Below are 24,191 nucleotides of genomic sequence, written 5' to 3'. Positions count from 1 at the left end.
GGTGTCTGTGAAGAAGGCACCAAATGGGTCAAACTGCTGAAGCACAACATCCTTATGCCATGACAACAAGAGTGGTTTAATAACAGCTCAAGTAGGGCAGGCTTATACTCTTCTGATGGATGGACTGTGCATGCCATGGCAATAAGGATTTTCTTAATTCTCTGTTAAAAAATCTGTATTCCTGACATACCGTGGCAGTGAAATAGTGACTTAACTACAATGCTGTCCTTTGTAGGGGTTAATTCTAGGGAACTACCAAACTCAGTTCTAGATCAAGAGTAATAGTTGGGCAAAGTACAGGTGTATGTCACAATCCGTGGCAAAAGTATGTGCAACACCATTAAGAAATGGAAAATTGTTTTAGTATCTTGTCAAGATAAGAAGCAACTCAGATGATACCAGAAGTAATATCCAGAGAAGTGCTGTTAGCCTCTAAGAAAAGTCCAAGAAAGAGTATAGGGTATAGTAAGAGTATAGAGTATAGTAGGAGTATACTGCTTGTTCAAGTCTGGAAGTATAATCAAAGCATCACAGTCCTTTCCTGTGTCTAAAGAAATACCATTTGTAAAGAGTGAAGGTAACAGTCATAGAATTGATCAGTGCTATGGTTAAATGATTTTTCTGATGGAAATAAGCTTTTATGCCTACAACTTTTAGTTAACTGTTAGAAAAAGAGAGGTAACAGTATATTTTCAGAAATTGGTTTTTATCGTTCTTGAGTTCTAACCATGAATGGTATTTGCTATCTAGGCAATCAGTTGATTAATATATACCCAATACTTACCCAATTAAACATTCTCATTATTGGGAAGAGGTTAAAAGTAATTGTGAAATATCCTATGCAGTCATCCGCTTTTTAGCAAATATTAGTCTGTTAGCTGCGATGATACTTTTAATATTTATTATGTATTCCAGGTATACTATGTAGACATGTTACTTATTATGCTTAATTATAATAATAGATATTTTGTTTTTAACATATACTTAAAGTATTCCATCCTAGTTTAAAAAAAATACATTTAAATGTCATCTCTGTTAAAAGTATCAGATTAATACCAAACAAAATTTTAACAACTGTTCCTCTGTAAAATAATATAAGGAACAAGCTGTATTATTCTTTCTAAGGTTGATAAACATATTTAGAAGAAAAAAAAAAACACATGAGGAGTATTTAAAAAGGTATTTTTCTAATATACTTTAGAATATACCAACATCATATGTTATGTCCATTAATAGATACAGATAAAAATAATAATGGAACTCTGAACAGAGTTTCAACAGGCTTTGGCATAGAATTAATTCATGGATACATCTCCTGTCTCAACCCCCCCACAGAAAACAGACAGTGTGATAAATACTAGCAAACAAGCTAAGCTGATAAAGGAGAACACGAACCAGACATAGACATGCTGCAGGATGAATAGATTTTAATCTCCTTGTAGAAATTTGGAAGGATGATGAAAGACAGAGACTTTTCTGAACTCCATTGTTTGAGAGGCCTTCAGAATTAAATAAGCATGACTACACTGAACAGAATTTCATTCCATTTCATAAAAACTAGGCTAAAGGGGAACAACCTGAACATAGAATGTATTCCTTTTCTCATAGTGCTCCAATTCCATAGTATATGAGTATCTCCAAGTTGTGCAGATTGATTTATGAGTATCAGATATGGCTCATTCTTTTTTTCATTTTCTCTCCTGGAGTTTGGGAGAACGGGGTCTCAAGTTATTTAGGGAGATGAGGGAAGTAAGCTGTGAATTCTTTATATTCATCTGTTTTAGAGAAGACAGGATTAAGTAATTACGCCTTGAGCTTGGTGAATAAGGTGAAATAGAACAATTTAGAAACTGGAACTGCATGAAAATTAGGAAGTTTGAAAAAAATGCAGGTGGTTGTTTTTTTTTGGTGGTGGTGGTGGTGGTGTTTTCCAATGGACATAACATATCAAAATTGCTCATGAAATGGAAATTCCAGATTCCATTTTTTATGTATTGAGGCTTTCTGAGAACTAAAGTGGACTGCTAGTCCTAAGAGTTTAAAAACTAAGAATCCTAAGGAATTTGGGGCTGCAACAGGACCAAGATGTCAGAAGACATGTGAGTGATTCTGAAGGGTATGATAGTTCTGGAAAGGGGGACTTTAACATCCTTGACAGCTGCTGAAAGGACGAATATGGCAGTATGGAAGCAGTCAAGATTTCTAGCTGGTGTCTGGAATAACTGCTGATTGTAGATACTGGGTGGGCCAACTAAAGGCAACACACAGTAGGATCTGCTGCTCATGAACAAAGTAGATCTAGGGAGGTGTGGTAATCAATGGCAGTATTCGTGAAATAGTGGAATTCAAGATCTTGAAGGGAGTGAGAAGGGAGAGTAGCAGAGTACAGACACTGGACTTCAGCAGTGCAGACTTGGTTTATTCCATGTGGGAGATAGAATCCCAAGGGAGGCAGATCTGAAGGGTGAAGTTACTCAGGAAAACTTACTGATGTTTAAGGACAATATCCTCCAAATGCAGGAATGATCTATCCTGAAACTCAGGAAGATTAAGTAGTCTGGCTTAGGTAGACAGGGTACTCGTGATGGAGCTCCAATGCAAAAAGCAATATAGAATAGCTGGAAGCACGGACAGGCTTCCAAGAAGAAATTTAGAAACATTGCCTGGTCAAGGAAATGTATCAGGCTTCATGTGTCAGCAAAGCCAAAGCTCAGATTTAGTTGAGACTTTTAGGGAACATCAAGGGCTTATTCTGTTGCATTAGTAGTAGAAGGCTGAACAAGGAAAATGTGTGTCCACTACCAAATGGGACATGTAAGTTAATAACAGCAGACACAGACAAGGCTGAGGTGCTCATTATTTTCTTTGCCTCTGTCTTCACCAACAAGTTCTCCCAGGCCTCTGCTTAGTGAAAGAACTACTAGCAGTGCATGAGGGCAGAATCAGAGATTACTTGAAAGACCTCAGCCTACATAACCCTATGGGACCAGCTAGTCTGTGTCCATGGGTGCAGAGAGAACTGTCTGATGCCCTTACAAAGTCATGTTTGAAATTTTATGGAGACTGCAGAGATCCCTGATAACTGGAAGAAGGCAAGTGTTGCTCGTCTCCCCACCTCACCCGCGAAACATCAAAAGAAAAAAAAAAAGTCCAAAGAACAGCCTAGGGAATTACAAGCTGCTCAATCTCACTGCAGTTCCTGTGAAAACGATAGAGTGAGTCCTCTTGGAAGACTTTCAAGGTCCATGAAGGAGAAGAGGGTAACTGAGAACAGTCAGCATAGATTTCGTAAAGGTGAATGATGCTCACCAATGTGATTACATCTATGATAAAATGTCTGGATTTATAGATGAGGGGAGGGCACTGTATGTCGTTTACCTTGATTTTAGAAAGGCTTTCAACATTCTTCCTCAATATTATTGTATCCTAGTTGCCCACATGATGGGCGACCAGATGGGTTAAAAAATTGTTTGGGTGGTCAGGCTTGGAAGATAGTGATTAATGCATTGTATTCTACATGGAGGCCTATAGTAAGGGTTTCAGGGAGTCTATCCTGCTGGAGCTATTTGTATTTAATATATTTATCATGACTTAGAAGAGGTGACAGAGTGCATGCTCATCAAGTTTACAGATGACACCGAGTTGTGGGTACCAATCAATACTTTGAAGGCTGTGGTTGACATTCAGAGGAGCCTAGACAGGCTGCAGAAATTAACCAACCTTATGAAATTCAAGAACAGATGCAAAGCCCTGCTCCTGGAAAGAAAGAGCCCCTGTCTCCTGCACAGGCTGGGTCCACCTGGCAGCTCTTGTGGTGGTTTTACTCAGGTGGGCAGCTAGGCTCCACCACAAGCGCTCTCTCACTCCCCCTCCTCAAAGGGCAAGGGGGAGAAAATTCGATGCAAAGGGCTCAAGGGTTGAGATAAGGACAGGGAGATTGCTCAACAATTATCGTGACAGGCAAAACAGACTCAGAGTAGGGAGATTAATAAAATTTATTGCCTATTACTAGCAAGCTATGGAAGCAAGAAACAAAGGAAAGAAACTAAAATTACTTTCCCCCCATCCACCTTCTTCCACCTCCATCCATCAGGAGCAAACTGCTCCAGCACAGGTACCCCACGGGCGGCAGCTCCCCCCAGACCCCCCACTCCTGCGTGGGCTCCTCTCCACGGGCTGCAGCTCCGGCCCGGGGCCTGCTCCTGCGGGGGCTCTCCATGGGCCTCAGCCTCCTCCAGGTCACATCCCCCTGCTCCAGTGGGGGTTCCTCCATGGGCTGCAGCGTGGAGATCTGCTCCATGTGGGACCCGTGGGCTGCAGGGGGACAGCCTGCTCCACCAGGGGCTTCTCTACAGGCCGCAGGGGAACTTGTGCTGTGTGCCTGGAGCACCTCCTGCCCTCCTGCTGCACTCACCTTAGGGGCTGCAGGGCTGCTTCTCACTCCTCGCTCTCCCAGTTGCTGTTGAGCAGTAGTTAGTTTTTTTCCATTTCTTAACTATGCTCTCACAGAGGTGCAAACAGCATCACTTATTGGCTTGGCTCTGGCCAGCGGTGTGTCCCTTTGGAGCCAGATGAAACTGGCCCTTATTTAACAGGGGGCAGCTTCAGGACTGTTCTCACAGAAGCCACCCCTGCAGCCCCCTGCTACCAAAACCTTGTCACGTAAACCCACTACAGCTCTACGGAGAAGGCTGTGGAGTTTGGTGTGCAGCAGGCTAAGCCAGAGGCAGCAGCGACCCTGGCAGCTACAAAGCCAACAGATCCTGGGCTGGAGGAGCAGGGGCAGAGCCAGAGAGTGAGGGAAGTGATTATCTCCCCTTTACTCAGCACTCATTAGAGCACACATATAATACTGCCTCTAGTTCTGAGCCCCCCAGTAGGAGAGAGATATTGACAAAATGTAGTATAACTTTTGTTTTTTAGAAGTTTTTTCTTGTGTTTGCCCGTCTGATGTTGCCAAGAGAGAATATCATGTTGTTTTTTTGTTGTTGTTGTTGTTTTCTTTTAATTTTATTATACTAGAGATTTTATGTGAAAAACTTATTTTTAGTATTTCTAATGCTTCTGAGAAACAGAAAAGAAATGCTTCATGGGAAAAATATATATTAGTTTCCTCATTTACTTTGCTGTTTTGTAATTGATAAAAATGATTGTGCAATTTTAAAATGATCCACTGACTCTTAGCTTATAACATTTTAATTTTAAGACCATCACCTAATAGACTAGATGCTGTCATATGAGATTAAAGTTCATCCTTGTAAATACTATCAGATCCTAAAATACTTAACTAGGAAAATACTGAATATATTGAATATAAGAATATTCTTTACTCTCATTGTTCTTTTCTAACTCCTTACTGTGGTATAGCCTATAAAATTGGGCATCTTTCAGTCTTTCTAATTTAAACTTTTAATTTATGTGGAATAATTTAATTTTTGTTGGGCTAGAGATAACACTTGATTTAACTGTCAGATGATTATGGCACTTATCTTGGAGATAGAGGCTTCTGTTGTAGCTTCTGCTCCAATTACTATTTAATGAATTTATATGAAGAACAAACTAGAAAAAAAGTTTATAACATTCACAACAGCAAATGTATTATAATCTGTTGACTAGAGCATGGATCTATGGAAGAAGATATGAAAACAGATTTTCCCAGGTAAAGGAGGAATTTTAATCTGGGAGTGCAACATCCCATTTAAGTCCTGCAACTACTTGTTCTTATGTAAAAGGACATCAATACATTATCACTCTTTATCCCTGTAGGCTTTACTCATAAGATAGTTACTTATGGGATTTTGATTGTGTTCATATTAATATTTCTAGATCTGTTGGACAAGTGAGCAGGACTTTTAAGGATCTGTATTTTGGAATTTCATTCTTAAATTATTTAAATATCCCCCATAATAATTGCCCAACATACCAATTCCATACTAACACAGCTCTAGAAGGCTGCATGACTGGAAAATAACTTGGGAAGGTTGGACAGTGTTGAGCTAATCTGAATAACAATGCTTTATACATTTGTAGCATCAGAAAGCTTTACAAAGATTAGCTGTTTAGCAGGAGGCATTAAAAAGAGCAATTTGGCTTCTCAGTTTGTTATCTAACTGATATGATTTAACAACTATAATCTTTTGCTTGCATAGTGGCAGAGTAATGATTTCTGACAATTTTTTTTTCTTTTCACATTTTTACTTTTCCCATACCTTTATATTCCTTAGATAAAACAAGGTTCATGAGACTAACTTCACATTTTCTCCTGAATACAACCATCTTCAGTTTTCCTACTCTGCTGTCACATATAGAATTTATATTCAGAACTTCACCCTTAATACCGATGCATTATGTCTACACTATAATCAGTGAAGACTTAGACCAAAACCTTTAGATCACAATTGAATTTCATAGATTGTTATAATAGCGCTCTCAAACTCTGGTGTGAAAAAAGCACATGGTCAGATGGTTACCATTTCTGATGCAATAGGATGTGTCTTTCAGAAACTCCACATTAATTGAATTATGATATATCACTCACGTGATGCTGCTTTATCATAATACCCAGAACAGTTGTGTGCCAAAGAGTATTTCTGACTTTTTTTAACAACTGATGGAGAAACACATGGTTCCTTGGGTTTTCATGGATGCCCAGCTATCATGTTTTCATGGAATAAGAAAGGCCAAGAGAACCCTACTGTATTTCAGTTTGATAAGGACATACAGTCATGAAACAGATATGCTCCCCAGGATAACTAGTTGCCTTTCTCCAGACTGGAGTTTGGCATGTAGCACAGGTTTTTCTGTGCTACAAAATTTCAAGCTCAGTGCAAGTGAGAGAGGCAGAAAGGTGTTTATTACTTTAGCTGCACTGTCAGTTAAACATGACTTGAATGTGCACCCAGTCTCATGCTCTCCTGCATGTTAAACATTACCTGTGTCTGAGTCACTAATGAGTGGAAAGTCAAGCCCAAATACTAAGCCTTAGGACAATCTGTAGATCACCTTATTATGACTGGAATGAAGTTGGTATATGGAAGCCAAGCACACAATGTCTAGTCCATCGATGCATATTCTAACCATGGCTCTTCCTAAGGACAGGGCAAATTTTAACATGCTCTCATGTCTGCACTTCACCTGGACATACAGACATAGGCAATGAGAATTGGGAAGGTCTCTGTACTTTTTGATTAGAGAGTGGTCTTCCAGTTTCTCTTTTATACGCACTTATTTCAGGGACTGGAATAAACTGTCCAGCTGTAGCAATTGTCCTAACAAATACAGTGTTTTCCAAATACCATGCACAAGTATTTTATTCTTTTGTCTCACTTACAATTATTGACTACTCTACCCATATATTTGTACCCAAAAACTTTTTTCTCTGATATACCACTTTGCTAATCTTGTGGGGTTCCTATGTGCAATTAATAATCAATATAGATGAAGTACTAAATTTGATTTTTTTAATTACTTTTTGAAGTTTTCCGTAATGAAATGTCAATCTGTTTAAATTTAATTGCATGAGAAAAAGTTGAAGAGGTAACTTTATATAATTTTACTAAACAATAGATATATCTGTTCATTAGTTAGTTGATAATGATACCAGTCTAGATCTATGAATATTATATGCATTTAGAAATAGATTAACTTATTATATATTTAAATACTTCTTTAAACAACTATTTATTCACTTGGTAAGTTCAGACACTTAGGAAGGAGAGGATTATTTAAGGAAATTTGAAAAATATGAAACTAGGAATATGATGCATTAAGAAAGGAAATTTTTAACTGGAAATCAAGTAACACTTTCTGACTTACTAGGCTGTGCAATAGCATGCCATAGTAAATTGTGGGTGACCAATCATTTGGAACATTTAAAAGCAGACTAGCAGCAATAAAAATGTACAGAAAAGAGCACTCTTTCACGGCAAGAGTTCTCCTTCACTGCAAAGACATACACTAATGAATCTGTACAGCCTTTCCACAAATTTCACCATTAACAGTGTATACTCCATGGAATTAGTTGTCATTTTGAAGATGCCACATTTTTTAATAATTAAGTAAAAGCAAAAATGTCATTAATTATTCACAAATACTCATCCTAACTTTTACTAAAAATTCTCGTCAGAACACTAATATTCCATAGTTTCAACTCTGAACAATCCTGAAGAGTTGTGTTTTGCCATTTTTCCATTAAATTAAGTATATTTTGTGCCCAACCAGGCCACAGCCATTCCCACTATCTCTATGAGACAGTGAATATCTAGGTGACCACTAGTGACCAGCCTCCAGCTGGATTTCCCTCTGTTCACCACGACTCTTTGGGCCTGACCACCCAGGCAGTTTTTAACCCAACAAAGTATACACCCTCCCAAGCCTTGAGCTTCTTCAGGAGAATGCTGTGGGGAATAGTGCCAAAAGCCTTACTGAAGTCTAGGTAGACTGCATCCATACCCTTTCCCTCGTCCACTGAGCATGTCACCTTGTTGTAGAAGGAGCTCAGGTTCGTCAAGCAGGACCTGCCTTTGATAAACCCATGCTGACTGGGCTGGATCAGCCAGTTGTCCTTTAAGTGCTGCCTGATGGCACTCAAGATAATCTGCTCCATGAGCTTCCCTGGCACCGAGGTCAGACTGACAGGCCTGTAGTTCCCTGAGTCCTCCTTCCAGCTCTTCTTGTAGATGGGCATCACATTTGCTAGCCGCCAGTCGACTGGGACCTCTGCTGATAGCCAGGACTGATGCTAAATGATGGAAAGTGGCTTGATGAGCACTTCTGCTGGCTCGCTCAGTATCCTCAGGTGGATCCCATCAGGCCCCATGGACTTGTGTACGTCTAAGTGGAGTATCAGGTCACTAATCCATTTCCTTGTGGATTAAGAAGTCTTCATTCTGTACCCTGTTCCTATCTACCAGCTCAGGGGGCTGAGTACCTGGAAAACAAGTGGTCTTGCTGCTAAAAACTGAAGCAAAGAAGGCTTTAAGTACCTCAGCCTTTTCCTCATCTCTGAGGTTAGATCATCATATACTCAACAACATTGTTACAGAGATTCACATACACAGTGAAGATTTATGGTAACATTTCTTAGAATAACATGAGTTTATATAGAATGGTTGAGGTTGAGGACCCTGATGAAAACAAATAGTGTTTCAAAATGTTGGACCAGGGACTTCCCAGAGCCTGGATCCAAGTGCACATCCTGATTGCCTCTTGCCTGCATGTGAGCTCCACCCTGATCTCAGGTTCCTGAATACTTACATGAGCGATGCCTGCAGGCCTCCTCCTGGTCAAAATCCACTTTCCCAAGAGGGGTGATGGCATGGGTGATCAGGGAACAAGGCCAGTGAGGCACACTGTGACATGCACCTATTCTGCAATTTAGTAACCAAAGAGTAAAGCCCAGACTACCGAAATAACTGTGAGATGGAGGAATTGAACAACTTGATTTTAATTAGTTTTTTTGTGATCCAGATACAAATAATTACATATACATTCATGCATGAAATCCCACCATCTGATCAGAAGCATTCACTCTGCAGTTTCTCAATTGCTATTTTTCAGTGTGGGACTCTTAGGACATGTCTGTTTTGAGTCCAACACTAAAATGGCCTGAGCCTACTGAGCTCCAGTAGAGATCAGTGAGACAGAAATGTAATCACTGTACCCAAATGATGGCTGCCTATGTATATTTGTTTAAATTATACATGTATTTTATTTTATTTTTTATAGAGGACCATTATGTAGAAAACAAAGTCAGAATTGAATATATAATTCTTCAGAGTTGTACAATAGCCTATGGCTAAGCTGTACACTTTTTTTTTTTTTTGCCTCTGGTACAAAGAAACAAGAAAACAGTGGTTTTCTGTGATATCTTTACATGTTTTTGAAGATATTTAGGTATGTAATAAAGATTTTACTAGTAGCCTTACTATTGTTTTTACAAATCCCCAAATCTGTAAACTCAAGAAGTGCATGACCACTCCCACAATTTGTTCCATTCCTGTTTATTTGACATATATTTTCCCATTGTTATTCATTCACTTAAAGAAACCTGCCTGTCATGTCCACAGAAATAAATGGAAAGCCATTATATTCTTGGTTTCTCAAATGCCTTCCACAGGTCTGTATCAGATCCTTACACTAATGGCCCCAAATTTACCTTACCTGTTTTGTCTGTTCATTTTTTACTCAAATAAGTTGTCCAGAATTCTTTCCTAAGAATCCAGGTAACATCTCCATATGTATTTTGTGTACATCTTACAATGGTCTCATATATTTGAAAGAAATTATTTATTTTTTAGCTTTTGAAATCTCTTGCAGTTAAAAGACTTGTCAGTGCTTCAGTGTCTGCTCAAGCAAAATGATTATGAGAATTCATATTTCTCCACACTTAAATAGCATAATATGTACCTGTACTGACTGCTTACTAAACTTTTCCAAATACGTATTTCTATATACATACGGTAGTGGTGAAAATATAATTTGACAAAGTATAAATATGATTTAAATAATATAGAATTAAAATGTAAATGAATTTAAAATTCCTCATTAACTGTGCTGGGAAATACACAAGTTGTCCTAAAACTTTCCCTTTATTCTATAAAAGACACCTCATCGGGGAAAAAAAAAAAAAAAAGCAAATGTTTTTGGCATCTTTCATAGCCATTTCCTTACAGAACTTGAGTTTGGAGTGGCCATCTACTTTTCTAGATAATGGAATATTACCTGCACTCATTCTAACCATATCTGGAAGTGGTGTTTCAGGCCTTATCTAGCCTTTTGCTGGCCAGGTGAGATTAACTTCTATACCAGGAATGCTTGCAGTTGCTAACTGCTCAGATTTGACCAATATGTTTGACAAAAAAGACTCCATTGTCATCTGAGAACAGGAATTGGATAACCTCTGTCTGAGACCAGGAAATAGAGTCCTTGCAATAGAAAATGAGATGAGGTATCAGTAATGTTATTATACCAAGCACGTACTTAGCTCCAAAATAGATATTGTAAGTCAAACAGAGAGTTTCATCAGATTCATTACCAGTCCTGTTTTTGCTGATTGCTCTTTAACAATCTCTACCCAAAGCCCTATTATCTCAATGAAACAGTATGTTCTTGTTTGCAAAGCAAGTTCTCTAAATAGTAATAGCTGCAAGAAATACTGCAGTGAAAGCTGGATCTATAAAGCCATTAATTGAACTACCTTTGGGGCACAACAAATGATGTTTCAGTCAGAACTTGCCAAAGTCTTTCCCTGGGTTGACCTAAAAGTAGGATGCAGGTATCCTATAAGACAAGGTGTTTACCTGAATGGAAATAATACATCCAATCTACTCTGAAGTTAATATCATTACCAGTTTCAAACAGCAGCTACAGTATGTGTGGACTTCTAATACTCAGAAAATTTGAAATATTCAAGGAACTGGTATACAGATCAAATATGCTATTAAGTCCTGAAATGGGAATTACTTAGAGTTGAGATGAGTGCATGTCTAAATTACTGTTTGATTTAACTTAAAGATTTTACTGTTGCAGCAATCCTAATATATGGATATGCTTGTTTTTCCAGTATTTGATTTCTTCCCAAAAGAGGAAAATACACAACTTCCTGTGCAGATCTTAGCTGTTACATAGACCAGAAGTTTAATTTCCGTTGTTAGAAGAGTTTGAGGACTTCATTTGAGACTAACATTCTGAGAAAGTGCAAAAGCTGTGATGATGTGATACGATATGATGTAATAAGAGTAGTAGTTGAGCAAGAGTAGTGAATCCCCATGTATATCAGTTTCTACATTGGTAAGAAAATGCAAGCTATGGATACTGGTTGAATTTAGGTGACTAGAAACACTCACCATAAATTGAATGAATATTTTTTATGCCTCATCTCATTTCTAAGGGCCACGTACTCGCAACAGCAGACCTCTACATTATTATGTTGGCTTAAGAGATAAATCCTGAATGATGCTTTTGATGCTCTCAAAATGAATTTGATGCTCTTTTGAATCTAAGCCATAGTCTGCATGATGCTTGGCTGCCTGAGAGCCAGTTAGTGTGGGTGCAAGAGCCCTAGAGCTGCTTGTTCCTCCTCTTGATAGTCTCACAGCAATGTGCATCTCATTCCATGTGACTTTTTTGGTCATATAATCATAGAATTATAGAGTCATAGAATAGTTTGGGTTGGAATGGACCTTAAAGATCATCTAATTTCAACCTCCTTCCATGGACAGGGACAGCTCCCACTGCATCGGATTGCTCAAAGCCCCATCCAGCCTTGCCTTGAACACTTCCAGGGATCGGGCATCCACAGCTTCTCTGGGCAACCTGTTCCAGGGCCTCACCACCATCTCAGTAAAGAATTTCTTCCTAATATCTAACCTGAAGTCACACTCTATTTAGTTTAAAACCATTATCCCTTGTCCTGTCACTACACTCCCTGATAAACAGTCTCTCCCCATCGTTCCTGTAGGCCCTCTTAGGTATTGAAAGGCTGCTGTAAAGGTCACTCCCAAGCCTTCTCTTCTCTAGGCTAAATAACCACAACTTGCTCAGGTTTTCTTCATGGGAGAGGTGCTCCAGCCCTCTTATCTTTGTGGCCATCCTCTGGATCCACTCTAACAGATTCACATCTTTAATATGCTGGGGGCCCCAGAGCTGAACGCATTACTCCACATTTCTCCAGGTGGGGTGTCATGGTAGGAAAGGGGAAGAATCACCTCCTTCAACCTGTTAGCTACACTTATCATGGAATCGTAGAACCATTAAGGTTGGAAAAGACCTCCAAGATCATCTGGTCCAGCCATCACTCTACTACCAATGTCACCCACTAAACCATGTCCCTAAGCACCAGGCCCAACCCTTCCTTAAACACCCCCAGGGACGGTGACTCCACCACCTCCCTGGGCAACCCGTCCCAATACCTGACTGCTCTTTCTGAGAAGAAATGTCTCCTAATTTCTGACCTGAACCTTCCCTGGACGTACTTTGTGGAGAAAAGAACTGCTTTCCCCTTTTTCGGAGGAAAATTATTTCACATTTGTCACGTTCCGGAGTCTAAGACAATGATAGCCCATCCAAGATGGTCCTCCCATGCAAATGTTCCATAGCACCTTGAGTCTTACCTAAGATTCTAGTAGTGGTAGCTAATTATTTTAGGTAGTTTGGAGTATCCTATGTAGGCAATTGGCTAAATAGAGATCAAATATGCTTTAGACCATGATTTCTGAATCAAAGAGCCTTTTGTTGACCTTTTAAGAGGCTTGAACCCACTTAGAGCTTGCATTTATTATAGAATCCTTTGGCTCTGTTTCTGGAAGTGCTTACCCCCTCTGGAGCATTTTCAAATGAGGAAAAGGCTTCTGGAAGACTTCCTGTTATTCTAATTAAAATCTGCCAGATTTCAAATAACTAACTGGTCACACCTTTCTGAACGCTATTGCTAAATTGCATCTTTGCTTTGTAAGGTTTTGGTAGGTGCCAGCAGTTCCCACAACAGTAAACTTGCAGGATGAGCAAAATCTGCTTAGTGTCTACAGAGAAGTACCTTTTCATCCTCCTCTTCTATACAGCTCAGTCCCTGCCTTGCTGTGAGCTTTTAGTAATTGGAAAACATAGGAGTCTCAGGGTGTTACACACAGCAGTGTCTAGAGCTAAGGGTCAGCACACTCAATCAGTGACAGTTGCTGGCATCAGGACAGCAGGAGTCCAGACTTACCATACATCTGCTATGTTTAATGAAGCACATTTTTCCCTAATCAATAGCTTATTGTATAACTGTATCAAAGCCTGCATCTAACTTACATTTGGACCTTTTCCTCACGTCAATAAAAATATTTTTATCCAAGGATTTGAATAGGAACACAATCAAATCCTTGAAATGGAAAGCATCAAGGTTACTCATCACTGAGGAAGTCACAATACTCAGTAAATAATAATTGGCTTCTCCTGAGTGGTAATGTAAGAAGCAGAAAGGTTTTTCAAAGAACATAATGTGCTGCTATTATACTCTTCCTTTTTATGGAACTTATCATTGGATCTCAGTACATTAAGGTACCTGTTTATCCTAAATCCCTCTCTTTTACATTCTGTGTAACTTCAATTCACCTATTGTCAAAGGGGAATAATAGAATTTCCCCATGGCCAGATGATGAGAATGGATGATGAGGCTCTTACTCAAATATGTGAGAATGTGAGCATTGTGCCAATGCCTAAATGAAATATCTGATGAAGAAAATGGTACATACTTGAGGACTTATACAAAGTACTTATACAAAGTAATCTTGAGTGATATGACTGGATTTATGGGAAAATAAGAACATAAATATATAAATAAATTAAAATGTTAAATTTTGCCATGTGGTATATTATTCTTGATGTCAAATATTCTTTTGTCTGTATAGCATTTTTAGAATAATCATTAGAGAAAAATCTGAGCCCATTAGAAAATGTGTGCAGAGTAAATTGCAAAATTTACTTTTTCAACATCAGTTGCAACTTTTTGTCTCTTCTTGGTAAAGCCAAAGTCAGTATAGAGATTGTCACCCAGGAGTTTATAATTTTCCCTGATTGCTACTTCTTCCTCTACCTTCTTGAATTTCAGATTTCTCAATGTCTTTTTTTTTTTTTTTTTTTTTTAGTTTAATCTATAATATACTGTTTATTTAGTTACATATATTCCAGGAAAAATACACAAACTGTGTTAAAAACTAATGAAGCTTAATACAGTCAATTTTCACCTCATGGGAAAAGGCATGAGATGAGAGCAGATAATCAGATCCTAAATTTATTTAATTAAATGAGAGACATCTATTAGTGGTATTTCTTTAGAATATCCTGATTTTTCTTATCATATTTCTCAAAAGTGTTTGTCTTAAAACCTCTATTTGTTTTAAAACCTTTGTGCTTTTATAGTGTTGAAATGATCTCTGTTTTGTGTTACAAGTTAGAAAAAATAGTCTGTAGTCATCACTAAAAAAACACATACCTGAATAATTCAGTGGTGCCTAGGAATCGTCATTAAGAAAGACATAGCGGGCTCATCACAGGTATTAGTTTAGTTTTGCCTCATGATATGTATCAGTTATTCTAGCTACTTTTTAAAAAGCTTTGCAATGGTCTAGAGTTCAGAAATTATATCTAGTGTACTGAGAAAAGTCAGTACACCATGTATTTCAAAGCGGTAAAATCCTTGACACAAAATAACAGATTCCATAAATAGCCTCTTTCCTTAAATAAATTCATGCCGAGGAGGAATTATAGTGGTACTCTCCAGCAGAATGAACTGCTGACATGAGGATTTCCCATCTTACGGAATTTAAGCAAAGTTTGTTTCTCTCTTCATCTTTCTTTAAGCCTGTATAAAAAAAAAAAAAAAAAAAAAAAAAGTTTTTTAATGTAGTCTGGTTAGAAGTTATATATATAAAATATATCATTTCATTGGAGAGAATATACCATATTGGAAAATAATTACAGCTAAAGCTACATTTTTTCCAGTGGTAAAAAATGCTTTTTTTAATTAATTAGCTGAATAGGTTATTGATCTGTGGCCTATCATCTATTACCTCTTCTCTCCTTACATGGAGAATAGCCTGAAAAATATTTGGAACAGAAATAGTTTTTGGATTTATTGTTTTTATTTAGCTCTCCCACCTATTTCTTGTACCTTGAGGCAGTTTGGACTTGGAATAATTTTGTCTGTGGCTGAGCTGTAAGGCTGTAATACTTTTTTCAACTTTTTTCTCAGTTTTATATTGGTGGTTCAGGGGATGAATCCTTTATAAATTATCCAAATACCTGTGAGAAATGTCCTTTGGCTGAAGATTAAAAGTCCTCTGATTTACTTAATGTAGTATTTCCAGACTCATTTTTCACATTATCAATGCTGTGATAACGGTGAAAGAAAGAAAAATTTAAAATGGGTTGAAAGTGTGGAAGGTGGAACAGGGCTAGAATTGTGAGAGAGAGACTAAAACAATGAGGTCGAAAACTGGCAAGCAGGCTACGGAGAAAGGAATGAGGAGTGTGAGAGGAGGAACCTGAGCCTACAATCAGAGGAGGAAAAAAATGAACCCAAGAAGGAAAAACTAATTAAAAAGAAGGAAGTCATTATTGAAAATGGAAGCAAATATAAATCTCCCTTTGTCCCTTCAATAGGCTTAGAAGTGTTGCATTCTGTGTGAAGTATACTGCTGATAGAATAAACCTTGAGATATGACCATAAGGTTTGTTTTTTGAGCATTGGTGTGTAAAACTATTTTTCATGTTTTTTTAGAGATACAAAAGGTATTTCAGCACAAGCAATACAAATGCACTTCCTTTTAAGATACTGAATGTAATATCGTATTTTCCCCTCAAAAACAATGAACAAACAAACAAACAAACAAACAAACAAAAAACTACTAACTGTTTCTTGAAAGCTACAATTTATTAAAGAAAAATGCTCCTGAAATAAGTGAGGAATTCTCAAAAAAATAAATGCATTAGTGTGGGTATCTTTATAAATAGAGGTTAGGCAGACGGCTCTGGACATTTTCAGTTTATGAAATGAACAAAAGAAATACAGCAACAATATTAAAATGCACATAATTCTTGCTTCTTCTCAGACTGGAATGGGACATCTACGTGTTACAAAAGAAGGCCTTCGTCTGGAAGGGGAATCAGAATTCTTATTCCCTCTTTATGCCAAAGAAATACATTCTAGAGTGGTAAGCAATTAATCTTACAAAAATACTGAAATAAAATTAATGCACTTACGAACAGTTGAATTTAGGTTAAGTCTAGGCACCTGTCAGGGGAAAAAATATGTATATATATAATGTAGATATATGGATATGTATTTTTATACATATTATGCACTCACATTTTTGCATGTGTGTAATATTTTTGTAGGTATATAAATATTGTATTGAAGTATGCAAGAATATAATAAATATTTTACAAGCAGGGTCATTAGGTCAATGTTCAAATACTATAACATTTTTCTTTTAGGCATGTGCTTACAAATTGCTTAAAAAGGAATTAAGAAAGATGATGTACATAAGCAGTGCTTTTAAGAATGTATAGAAAGTTTTTAATTATTTTTATTTAGAGTATTTTTATGTATGCTTCCCTGTGAAACTGCTTGTTTTGTTTATTCATACATTATAAAATTTATTAGCTTACAGAACTGTATAAATATCTCTAAAATTCGTGGATCCTGTAGGAAAAGTTATGATTTCTCTATTAAGTTCAATTTTTGTCACTCTAGGACACCAGAATTAAATGCATGACACTTTTATATATGTGTATAGAAAAAAAACAAGACTAAATGGAAATATTTCAGATTGAATCTTATTTATATAGACCAAAAATTTTATTAGTATTATTGAGGTTAAAAAAAAATGGTCAAAGGAAGTATTTCATAAGCAGTTTAACTTCAAAACAACAGTAAGAATGGGTATAGTATGGAAGATTTCTATTAAAGTACTGAGTTTTGATGAAGATAGAATCTGAATTGGTTTTGAATTATGCAGGTGAATTCTGAAACAGGTGGATTTTTTTTGTAGAGCAATATCTGTTTCTTGTCAACAAAAAAAATTTACTTTTTGGAACTATCTTCTGTCATCCAAACTCACAATATAGTTTATGAGCAGTATCATCAACCAGTTGGACATTTCACAGGATGAAGCACTACTCAATGAGAGTAAAAGCCAACTTTGACTCTTTCATTACTTCATAATCATCCTTACTACTTCATTAGAAAGAATAGCCAGGTATTAGACTTTTCTGAAACTAAGGAAAAAGTTAGCATTTGTATTGCTATGGCAAAAGAAAAGGTAAATAATTTTATCAGATAACATGGTTGACATATGTTTTAGGATGAGGTCATTAAAATGCTCGATGACTGAAATTCAAGCAATGCCAATATACTTTCTCTCTATTAAGCCTTTCTTTTTCTTTCTTTCTGCAATATTTTTTTCCAGTAGCAGGAACAGCTCTTATTTAGACAGAGAGATGCTGTTACTAAAACTGTATTTTCATTTTGTTTCTTACGCTGTGTTCTTTTCTGCCCCATAGGCAGTGCAAACAGTATTTATGTGCTTAAATGAATTTCTCTTGAGGTTTTTTATCTGATAAAACATGTAACTTTTTAAAACCGACATAGCTAATACTTAGGAACTCACTCTGCCCAGAAGAATAGGTATGCAGTGTTCAGCCACCCTTTGTACTATTTTTAATATTCCTCTTAATACATTTAGTACCATATAGAAAGGAAGATGTGTGGTGGCATCTAATATACGCCCATCTATCTAATGACCCATTGTGATCATTAGTAGCATGTATTAATTAGAACCTTGAGGCTGCTGGATGGCTCTGCCCCCTATGAACTGATCATTCATCAGGGTTTTGTTTGTTTCCGTGCTTGTTTTTGAAACATTTGAACTCTATTGAATATAAGCCTCTGGAGAGGCTTAATTGCCTGTAGCTTGATCTCCTGAGTGTCATTCTATATATTTACTCTCATAAAATTGCTTATTTGTTATGACTTCTTTTTCTAAGTTTGCCTGTTAGAGAACTGGGCTATCACAGCAGCTTTCTTCCTTGCCTTAAGTGTTTTCTGCTTGCAGTCTCCTAACAGCTTTTCTCACCTAATGAGGCCTCCAAAGTGCTAAGAAAATATGTAGCAGAAAATCTACTTGCTGTGCATCATCTCTGGAGCCTATTACAAGTTTATGCCTTTGTTATGCCAACACAGAGTTATGGGCAATACCATTGCATTTTAGCTTATTTATATTCATAACAAGATAAAACTATAGCATTTATAAATATGTTACTAGGTTTTAATCAGTCGACAACATGTGTGGCAGCTACAGGCTTAGAATATAGTTTATTCACACTTAAAATCAACATTACAAATTAGTAAAATATTTTTGAAATCAACCAAGAGCAGTCAAAATAAGTTTACCAGAGATGCCCAGATTTGTGGGTCATTTAGAACATGCACTTAAATGTAATATATTTACCTGATCTTCTTTGACTGTTATAAGTCAACAATAACAATTTATAATTGCTGATATAATTTATAAAATGAGATTCATTTATGTTGCTCATTTAGTGACTTCTTTTGAGATAGCCTATCTTTCTACTTGTAAGACATCCATTTTAATAAAAATGTGTAAGTCATATTCCAAACTGTGTATTGCTTTTACCACAGTTTCTAGGAATGTGTTTATAGCAAAAATCTTTGTATAAAATGTATTCAAAATTCTCAGGTTAACTCGTATATTAGATTACAATACGGACGTGACTTGGGAGTGATTTTCAGGGATTAGCCTTTCAACATGCTGGCTTCAGTCCAGAAGAGGTACCAGAAGCAATATATTTGAAAGAGACTGATATTTTACAGTATTCCAATAATTAGAAACTATTTATCTAGGGATGAGGATCCCCTTTGAGGTCACAAACAGACAGCTTTCTAATACCCTCTTCGTATCACATATTTCCTGATAATTTGGCCGTTGCCTTGTAGGAAGTCTCAACTTATGTATAGAAAAGTAGTAAATCTAATACTTAAACATTTTTCTTTTTAAAAGATAAAATGTTAACAACCATATTCAGTGGGCCAGTACCATAGATTTTGGCCACTTGAAATATTCTCTATAATTGGTTTCTTATTTTAAATTTTCTTTAAATTTCTTTTAAATTTCTTTAAATTTTCTTTAAATTTTCTTATTGGTTTCTTATTTTAAATCTGATATACTTGAAATAATCAAAGGTATTTGCCCAAATTATGTGATGACATCTGTGGATGGTTTTGTAACTGCAAAGCTCTTTCAATGACTGAGTTAATATATACCCCAGACCAAAGTTTGAAAATTGTTTACAGTTCTAAGTATTCAACTGAATCTACTGTTTTTTCTCCATACTTCAGGACTCATCACTACTTCTCCAGTCTACTCACAATGTGACTGTGAATGCTCGCAATTCAAATGGAGAAGTTACAGGCAGATTAAACGTGGGTAAGTCTAAGTAATATTTCCTTGTTCACTGTTGTTGGATTTAATAAATATTTCTAAGGAGCTTGGAGAATACAAAAAGTTAAATGTGATTTTTTTATACTGTTATGGCCACGTTTAGATAGTCCAGCTGCCACTTAATAAGTAGCAACAGTGTATTTCCATTTCTCACTTAAGCATTAATTACGTAAATATTTAAAGCACTTCTTTATTGCAGAGTTATGCAGGAAAGGTCACTAATTAATCCCAATTTGGCCTTTAAATGTTTTCTTTCTTTTTTTTTTTTTTTTGGTCATTCAAGCTAATTATAAGGATCTGAATCATTCCTCTTAAAAATGCTCATAAATATTTATCAAATCACAGTAGTGGAACTCATATCTCATTGTGATAATAATGAAGGGTATGAAATGTACAGTACTTCTGGTTTCATATTATTGATACAGCCATTAAGCTACTTTGCAATAAGTAACCATACAGTGACCACATGACCAAAACAGTACATATTACATGGTTAAAATTTCCATGTTGTGTAACATATGCTATTGATTTTGTCTGTGGATTCCCATCATGGGACTTGATATACTCTTGTGCTGTGGTCAGGTCCCCATCCTGCCTGATGAGAAGTTCTCAGGAGGCCCTTTGGGAAGGGTGGACCACAGAACAGATCATTTATCACCACATTAATTTGTCCAACCTGACTCCTGCCCAATTTGAGAAACTTAAAGGTAAAATCATGTCAGCCAGTAGCCCGAAAGCCTGATGAATTGTTTGACAGGCTGTGTCCAGCCTGCATGACCTAGAACTGCTAATATGAAAGGTGTGCTACACATATGTTCATGAACACTGGGCCCTGAATTGAGTTTAGACACTTGTCAAATGAGTGACCCCATCATTAACTGGTGCTTTTGCATGAAAGTGAAAAAAATGCTCAGATTTCTGCTGAACTCAACTCTGTTATCGTATTTTAGTGTACTCACAATGCGCTTATGGGATTATGTCCCTAAGGAAATAAGGCACCTCTATATTTCAAGCCAGAAACATGACATACTACTGGCAGGAGGAAGGTGCATCACTTCTCAGACAGATGTTTCTGCGTGAAGAATTAAGAAACACTCGGGGGGGGCGGGGGGGGGGGGGGGGGGGAGCGGAATCAAGGCACTGAAGACTGTTGTAGCTGCATTGCACATTTGGAGTTTGGCACCTGTACTGTAAATGACGTCCTTAAATGATCTCAGTCTGAGATAGTCATCCATAGTGTATCTTTCTCCTTATTGAAGAGGCTGCAGTGCTGAGTAGTTAAATTATATATTTTACTGAAAGGAGGGGTATTTTAACTAATGTGCCAGCCAAAAAAAAAAAAAAATCTCAGACCTCTCTCTTTTAATTTCCTCTTTTTCCCTTCCCAGTCACCACACAGGCTTTCTTCTGAGACCATTAACAAAGAACAGTATGGAGAACGCACGGGAATGTACCTTCTTAAATACACAGAAAGTTAAATATATCTGTTCTGTAGAGTTAGAGACATCTGATCAAAGAGCACTTGTAAACCAAAGACCTGATTGACTGGGAAGGGTCAATATGAACCAATATCATATAGGGACTGTGGTATTTAGAGGGGAGTGTTCTACTGGATAGAAACAGGCTTGGCCATAGTGACTGATTTATGGCAAGTGCTTTCCATATTTAGTATTTTCCCTCCTTAATGGCAGTTTAATTCTGTTTCTCTGATTTTAATCACCTGGTTCTTCCAGCCTCATTCCCATTAATGTGCAAGTCAGTGTTGTTACATGTTATGATCTCCAGCCTCTATCACCCATTCCCAAAGGAAAGCCCAATACTTCATGCTGTCCAGACAGGCTTTATCTGGCTTAGGCAATATATGAGGAAACCATGAGGAAGGAGGAGAGTTTAGAGTGAAAGACCTGCATCTCAAACCTCTTAAAAGTGGTCTGTGTTTTAAAGCAATTCAGATTCAACACTGAAGCGGGGAAGTTCTGACAGCACTTTGGCTTGCTCTTTTCAAAGCTACTATAAAAAATATTTAAGAGGGTGTGATAATGATTTGAGCATGGGAAAATCAGAACTATATCAAGAGTAAGTGCTGAAAATGTATTTACATATTACTTGAAATGTATTCATGTCTAAGTAATCTGTTTGACTGCCAATTCTGTTTATTCAAGTCATTAATAATTGGTGTCTGGGATAACTGGTAGCATTGTAAATACTAACATGAAATATTACTAATATTAAACAGTACTAATTTTAGACTGATAAAGTGTTGAAAGACCAGTAAAAATTAATGTAGTAAAGAACTCTGTTAGTACCTAATGATATGGTCAAGCAACAGTGACTGGGGCAAGTGACAGTTTATTGGAGTAAATGACCATCTATAAGTAGCTTGATATTTTTAGTCATTGTCATTAGCTCATCAAAATACATGCAGGATGATGTTGCCTTATAAGAAGAGTGAATAATAGGTGTGTGGGTAATTTACTTCATATACACAAGACATTGCTAATAATTAACGCCTTTCACAGTTGCCAGCATGCTGGAATTATCTCTTAACACTTAGTTCATCTTATAAATATGAATATTTGCCATTGTGATGTGGTTATATAGATAAATTAGAGATTATTCCAAAGATGACAATATAATATAGTGTCACTCATAAGATCATCATGAAAACACCTTTTAACTCACAGAAGATTGTGATTCAAATGATCTGTTAAAATATTTTAATAACTTATTAAGAGCAATTCAAATACCCAGTCTTCAATAGAAGTAATTCGCAAGAGGGATGTGAAAAAAGTCTTCACTTGAGGAGTTTCTATGGAATTCCTCACATGAGGATAACAGACGTGTTACTCAAGAATGAAGAAGGTTTCTCTCATGAATTACAGCCATACTAAAATAACTTCAAATGTGAGCAACTTTTACCATTAGCGCTCTTGTTTTAAAGTTGCTACATGCTCTTAAGTTTACCTGCATGACATACCTCTTGCAGAAGTTTTGTGAACATTATAGTTCTTTATAAGCGCTGTATGTAGAACTTGCTGTGTTTTGGACTGTGTTCCATAATTGCACTGCTTTCAGAAGCCTCTATGAATGCAAATACGTTTAACTGCCTGTCAAGAAAAGAATACTTTCAAAGCAATAGGTATCATAACTAAAAAAAATCACCACTTCTGTGCTTTACTCTTTTTTGTCTTCGGCATCTCTGTATGGCAGAGATACCCATTTTGTCTGAGGTAGTCATTAAAATCATTTAAAACTCATATCTGACCAAGAAACTCATATTAATCGGAGTAAGTAATAAGAAAGGAAGAAAAGAAGAGAAAGAAAGAAAGAAAGAGACAGAGAGAAAGAAAGAGAGAAAGAGAGAGAGAGAAAGAGAGAAAGAGAGAGAGAATGAGAGAGAAAGAAAGAGAAAGAAAGAAATGAAAGAAAGAAAGAAAGAAAGAAAGAAAGAAAGAAAGAAAGAAAGAAAGAAAGAAAGAAAAGGAAAGAAAGAAAGAAGGAAAGAAAGAGAAAGAATAGAAAAACTAATTTTTAAATTAAAAAAAAAAAAAGGAAATGGGACATTTAGTTAAGAGAATATGGGAGATTATTTCTTTTATTTCTTTTGGAACAATTCTGGGAGAAATGGGGCTTAGAATAAAGATGTTGACCAACAGAGAGCAAAGAAAGAATCTAAGCAAGGCACACATGCGAAGGTACAGGGTTGAGAGTCAGAGCGAATTAAGAAAGCAGTAGAGAGAGATGCCTTATAGGCAAGTCAAGGATGTCCACAAAATAGACGGCAACTTTTTCAATTAGTATAGATATCTTTAACATCACGAATAAGCTTCAAAAGTTCTCATTATCACAGCTCATTCATCAACCTTAAAAACTGAAATATCCTGGACTTTCTTTGATAATCCAAGAAAGCAGCTGAAGAAGGCTGCTAACCATCATCTATCTCTAAGACCTCCGTTCTTATCACTTCAAAGCCTTATTCAATCCTAAAATAAAAAAGAAATGTAGCACCTTTGATTCTATCAAAATCCTTATTTATAATAAAGCAACATAGTGTAAAAAATTAGCAAACTATTTCAATAATGAATTTTAGCATGTATAATATATATTTAAGAATGTATAGACTATAGAATTGATTATCAAGTATTTAAGAGCAACATTTGTATCAAATAGCAAATGATGCTGCAGTTA

The 24,191-nt window shown here is 36.7% G+C and overlaps 1 protein-coding gene across 8 annotated transcripts in view; it reads left to right on the top strand.

Annotated features, from left to right (window-relative positions):
- Nucleotides 1-24,191, top strand: part of SGCG (sarcoglycan gamma) — a 139,062-nt gene that overhangs the window by 72,537 nt on the left and 42,334 nt on the right. For all 8 annotated transcript variants that reach the window (XM_040543991.1, XM_040543996.1, XM_040543995.1 and 5 more), the window contains 2 exons: nt 16,593-16,694; nt 19,901-19,988. In XM_040543991.1, coding sequence (XP_040399925.1) covers nt 16,593-16,694; nt 19,901-19,988 — 190 coding nt within the window. The remainder of the gene's footprint in view (nt 1-16,592; nt 16,695-19,900; nt 19,989-24,191) is intronic.

The sequence above is a fragment of the Cygnus olor genome, chromosome 1, assembly GCF_009769625.2.
Source record: "Cygnus olor isolate bCygOlo1 chromosome 1, bCygOlo1.pri.v2, whole genome shotgun sequence".
NCBI classification, from domain to species: domain Eukaryota; kingdom Metazoa; phylum Chordata; class Aves; order Anseriformes; family Anatidae; genus Cygnus; species Cygnus olor.
The sequence above is the reverse complement of the archived record's forward strand: the minus strand, read 5'-3'. Positions and strand labels throughout refer to the sequence as shown.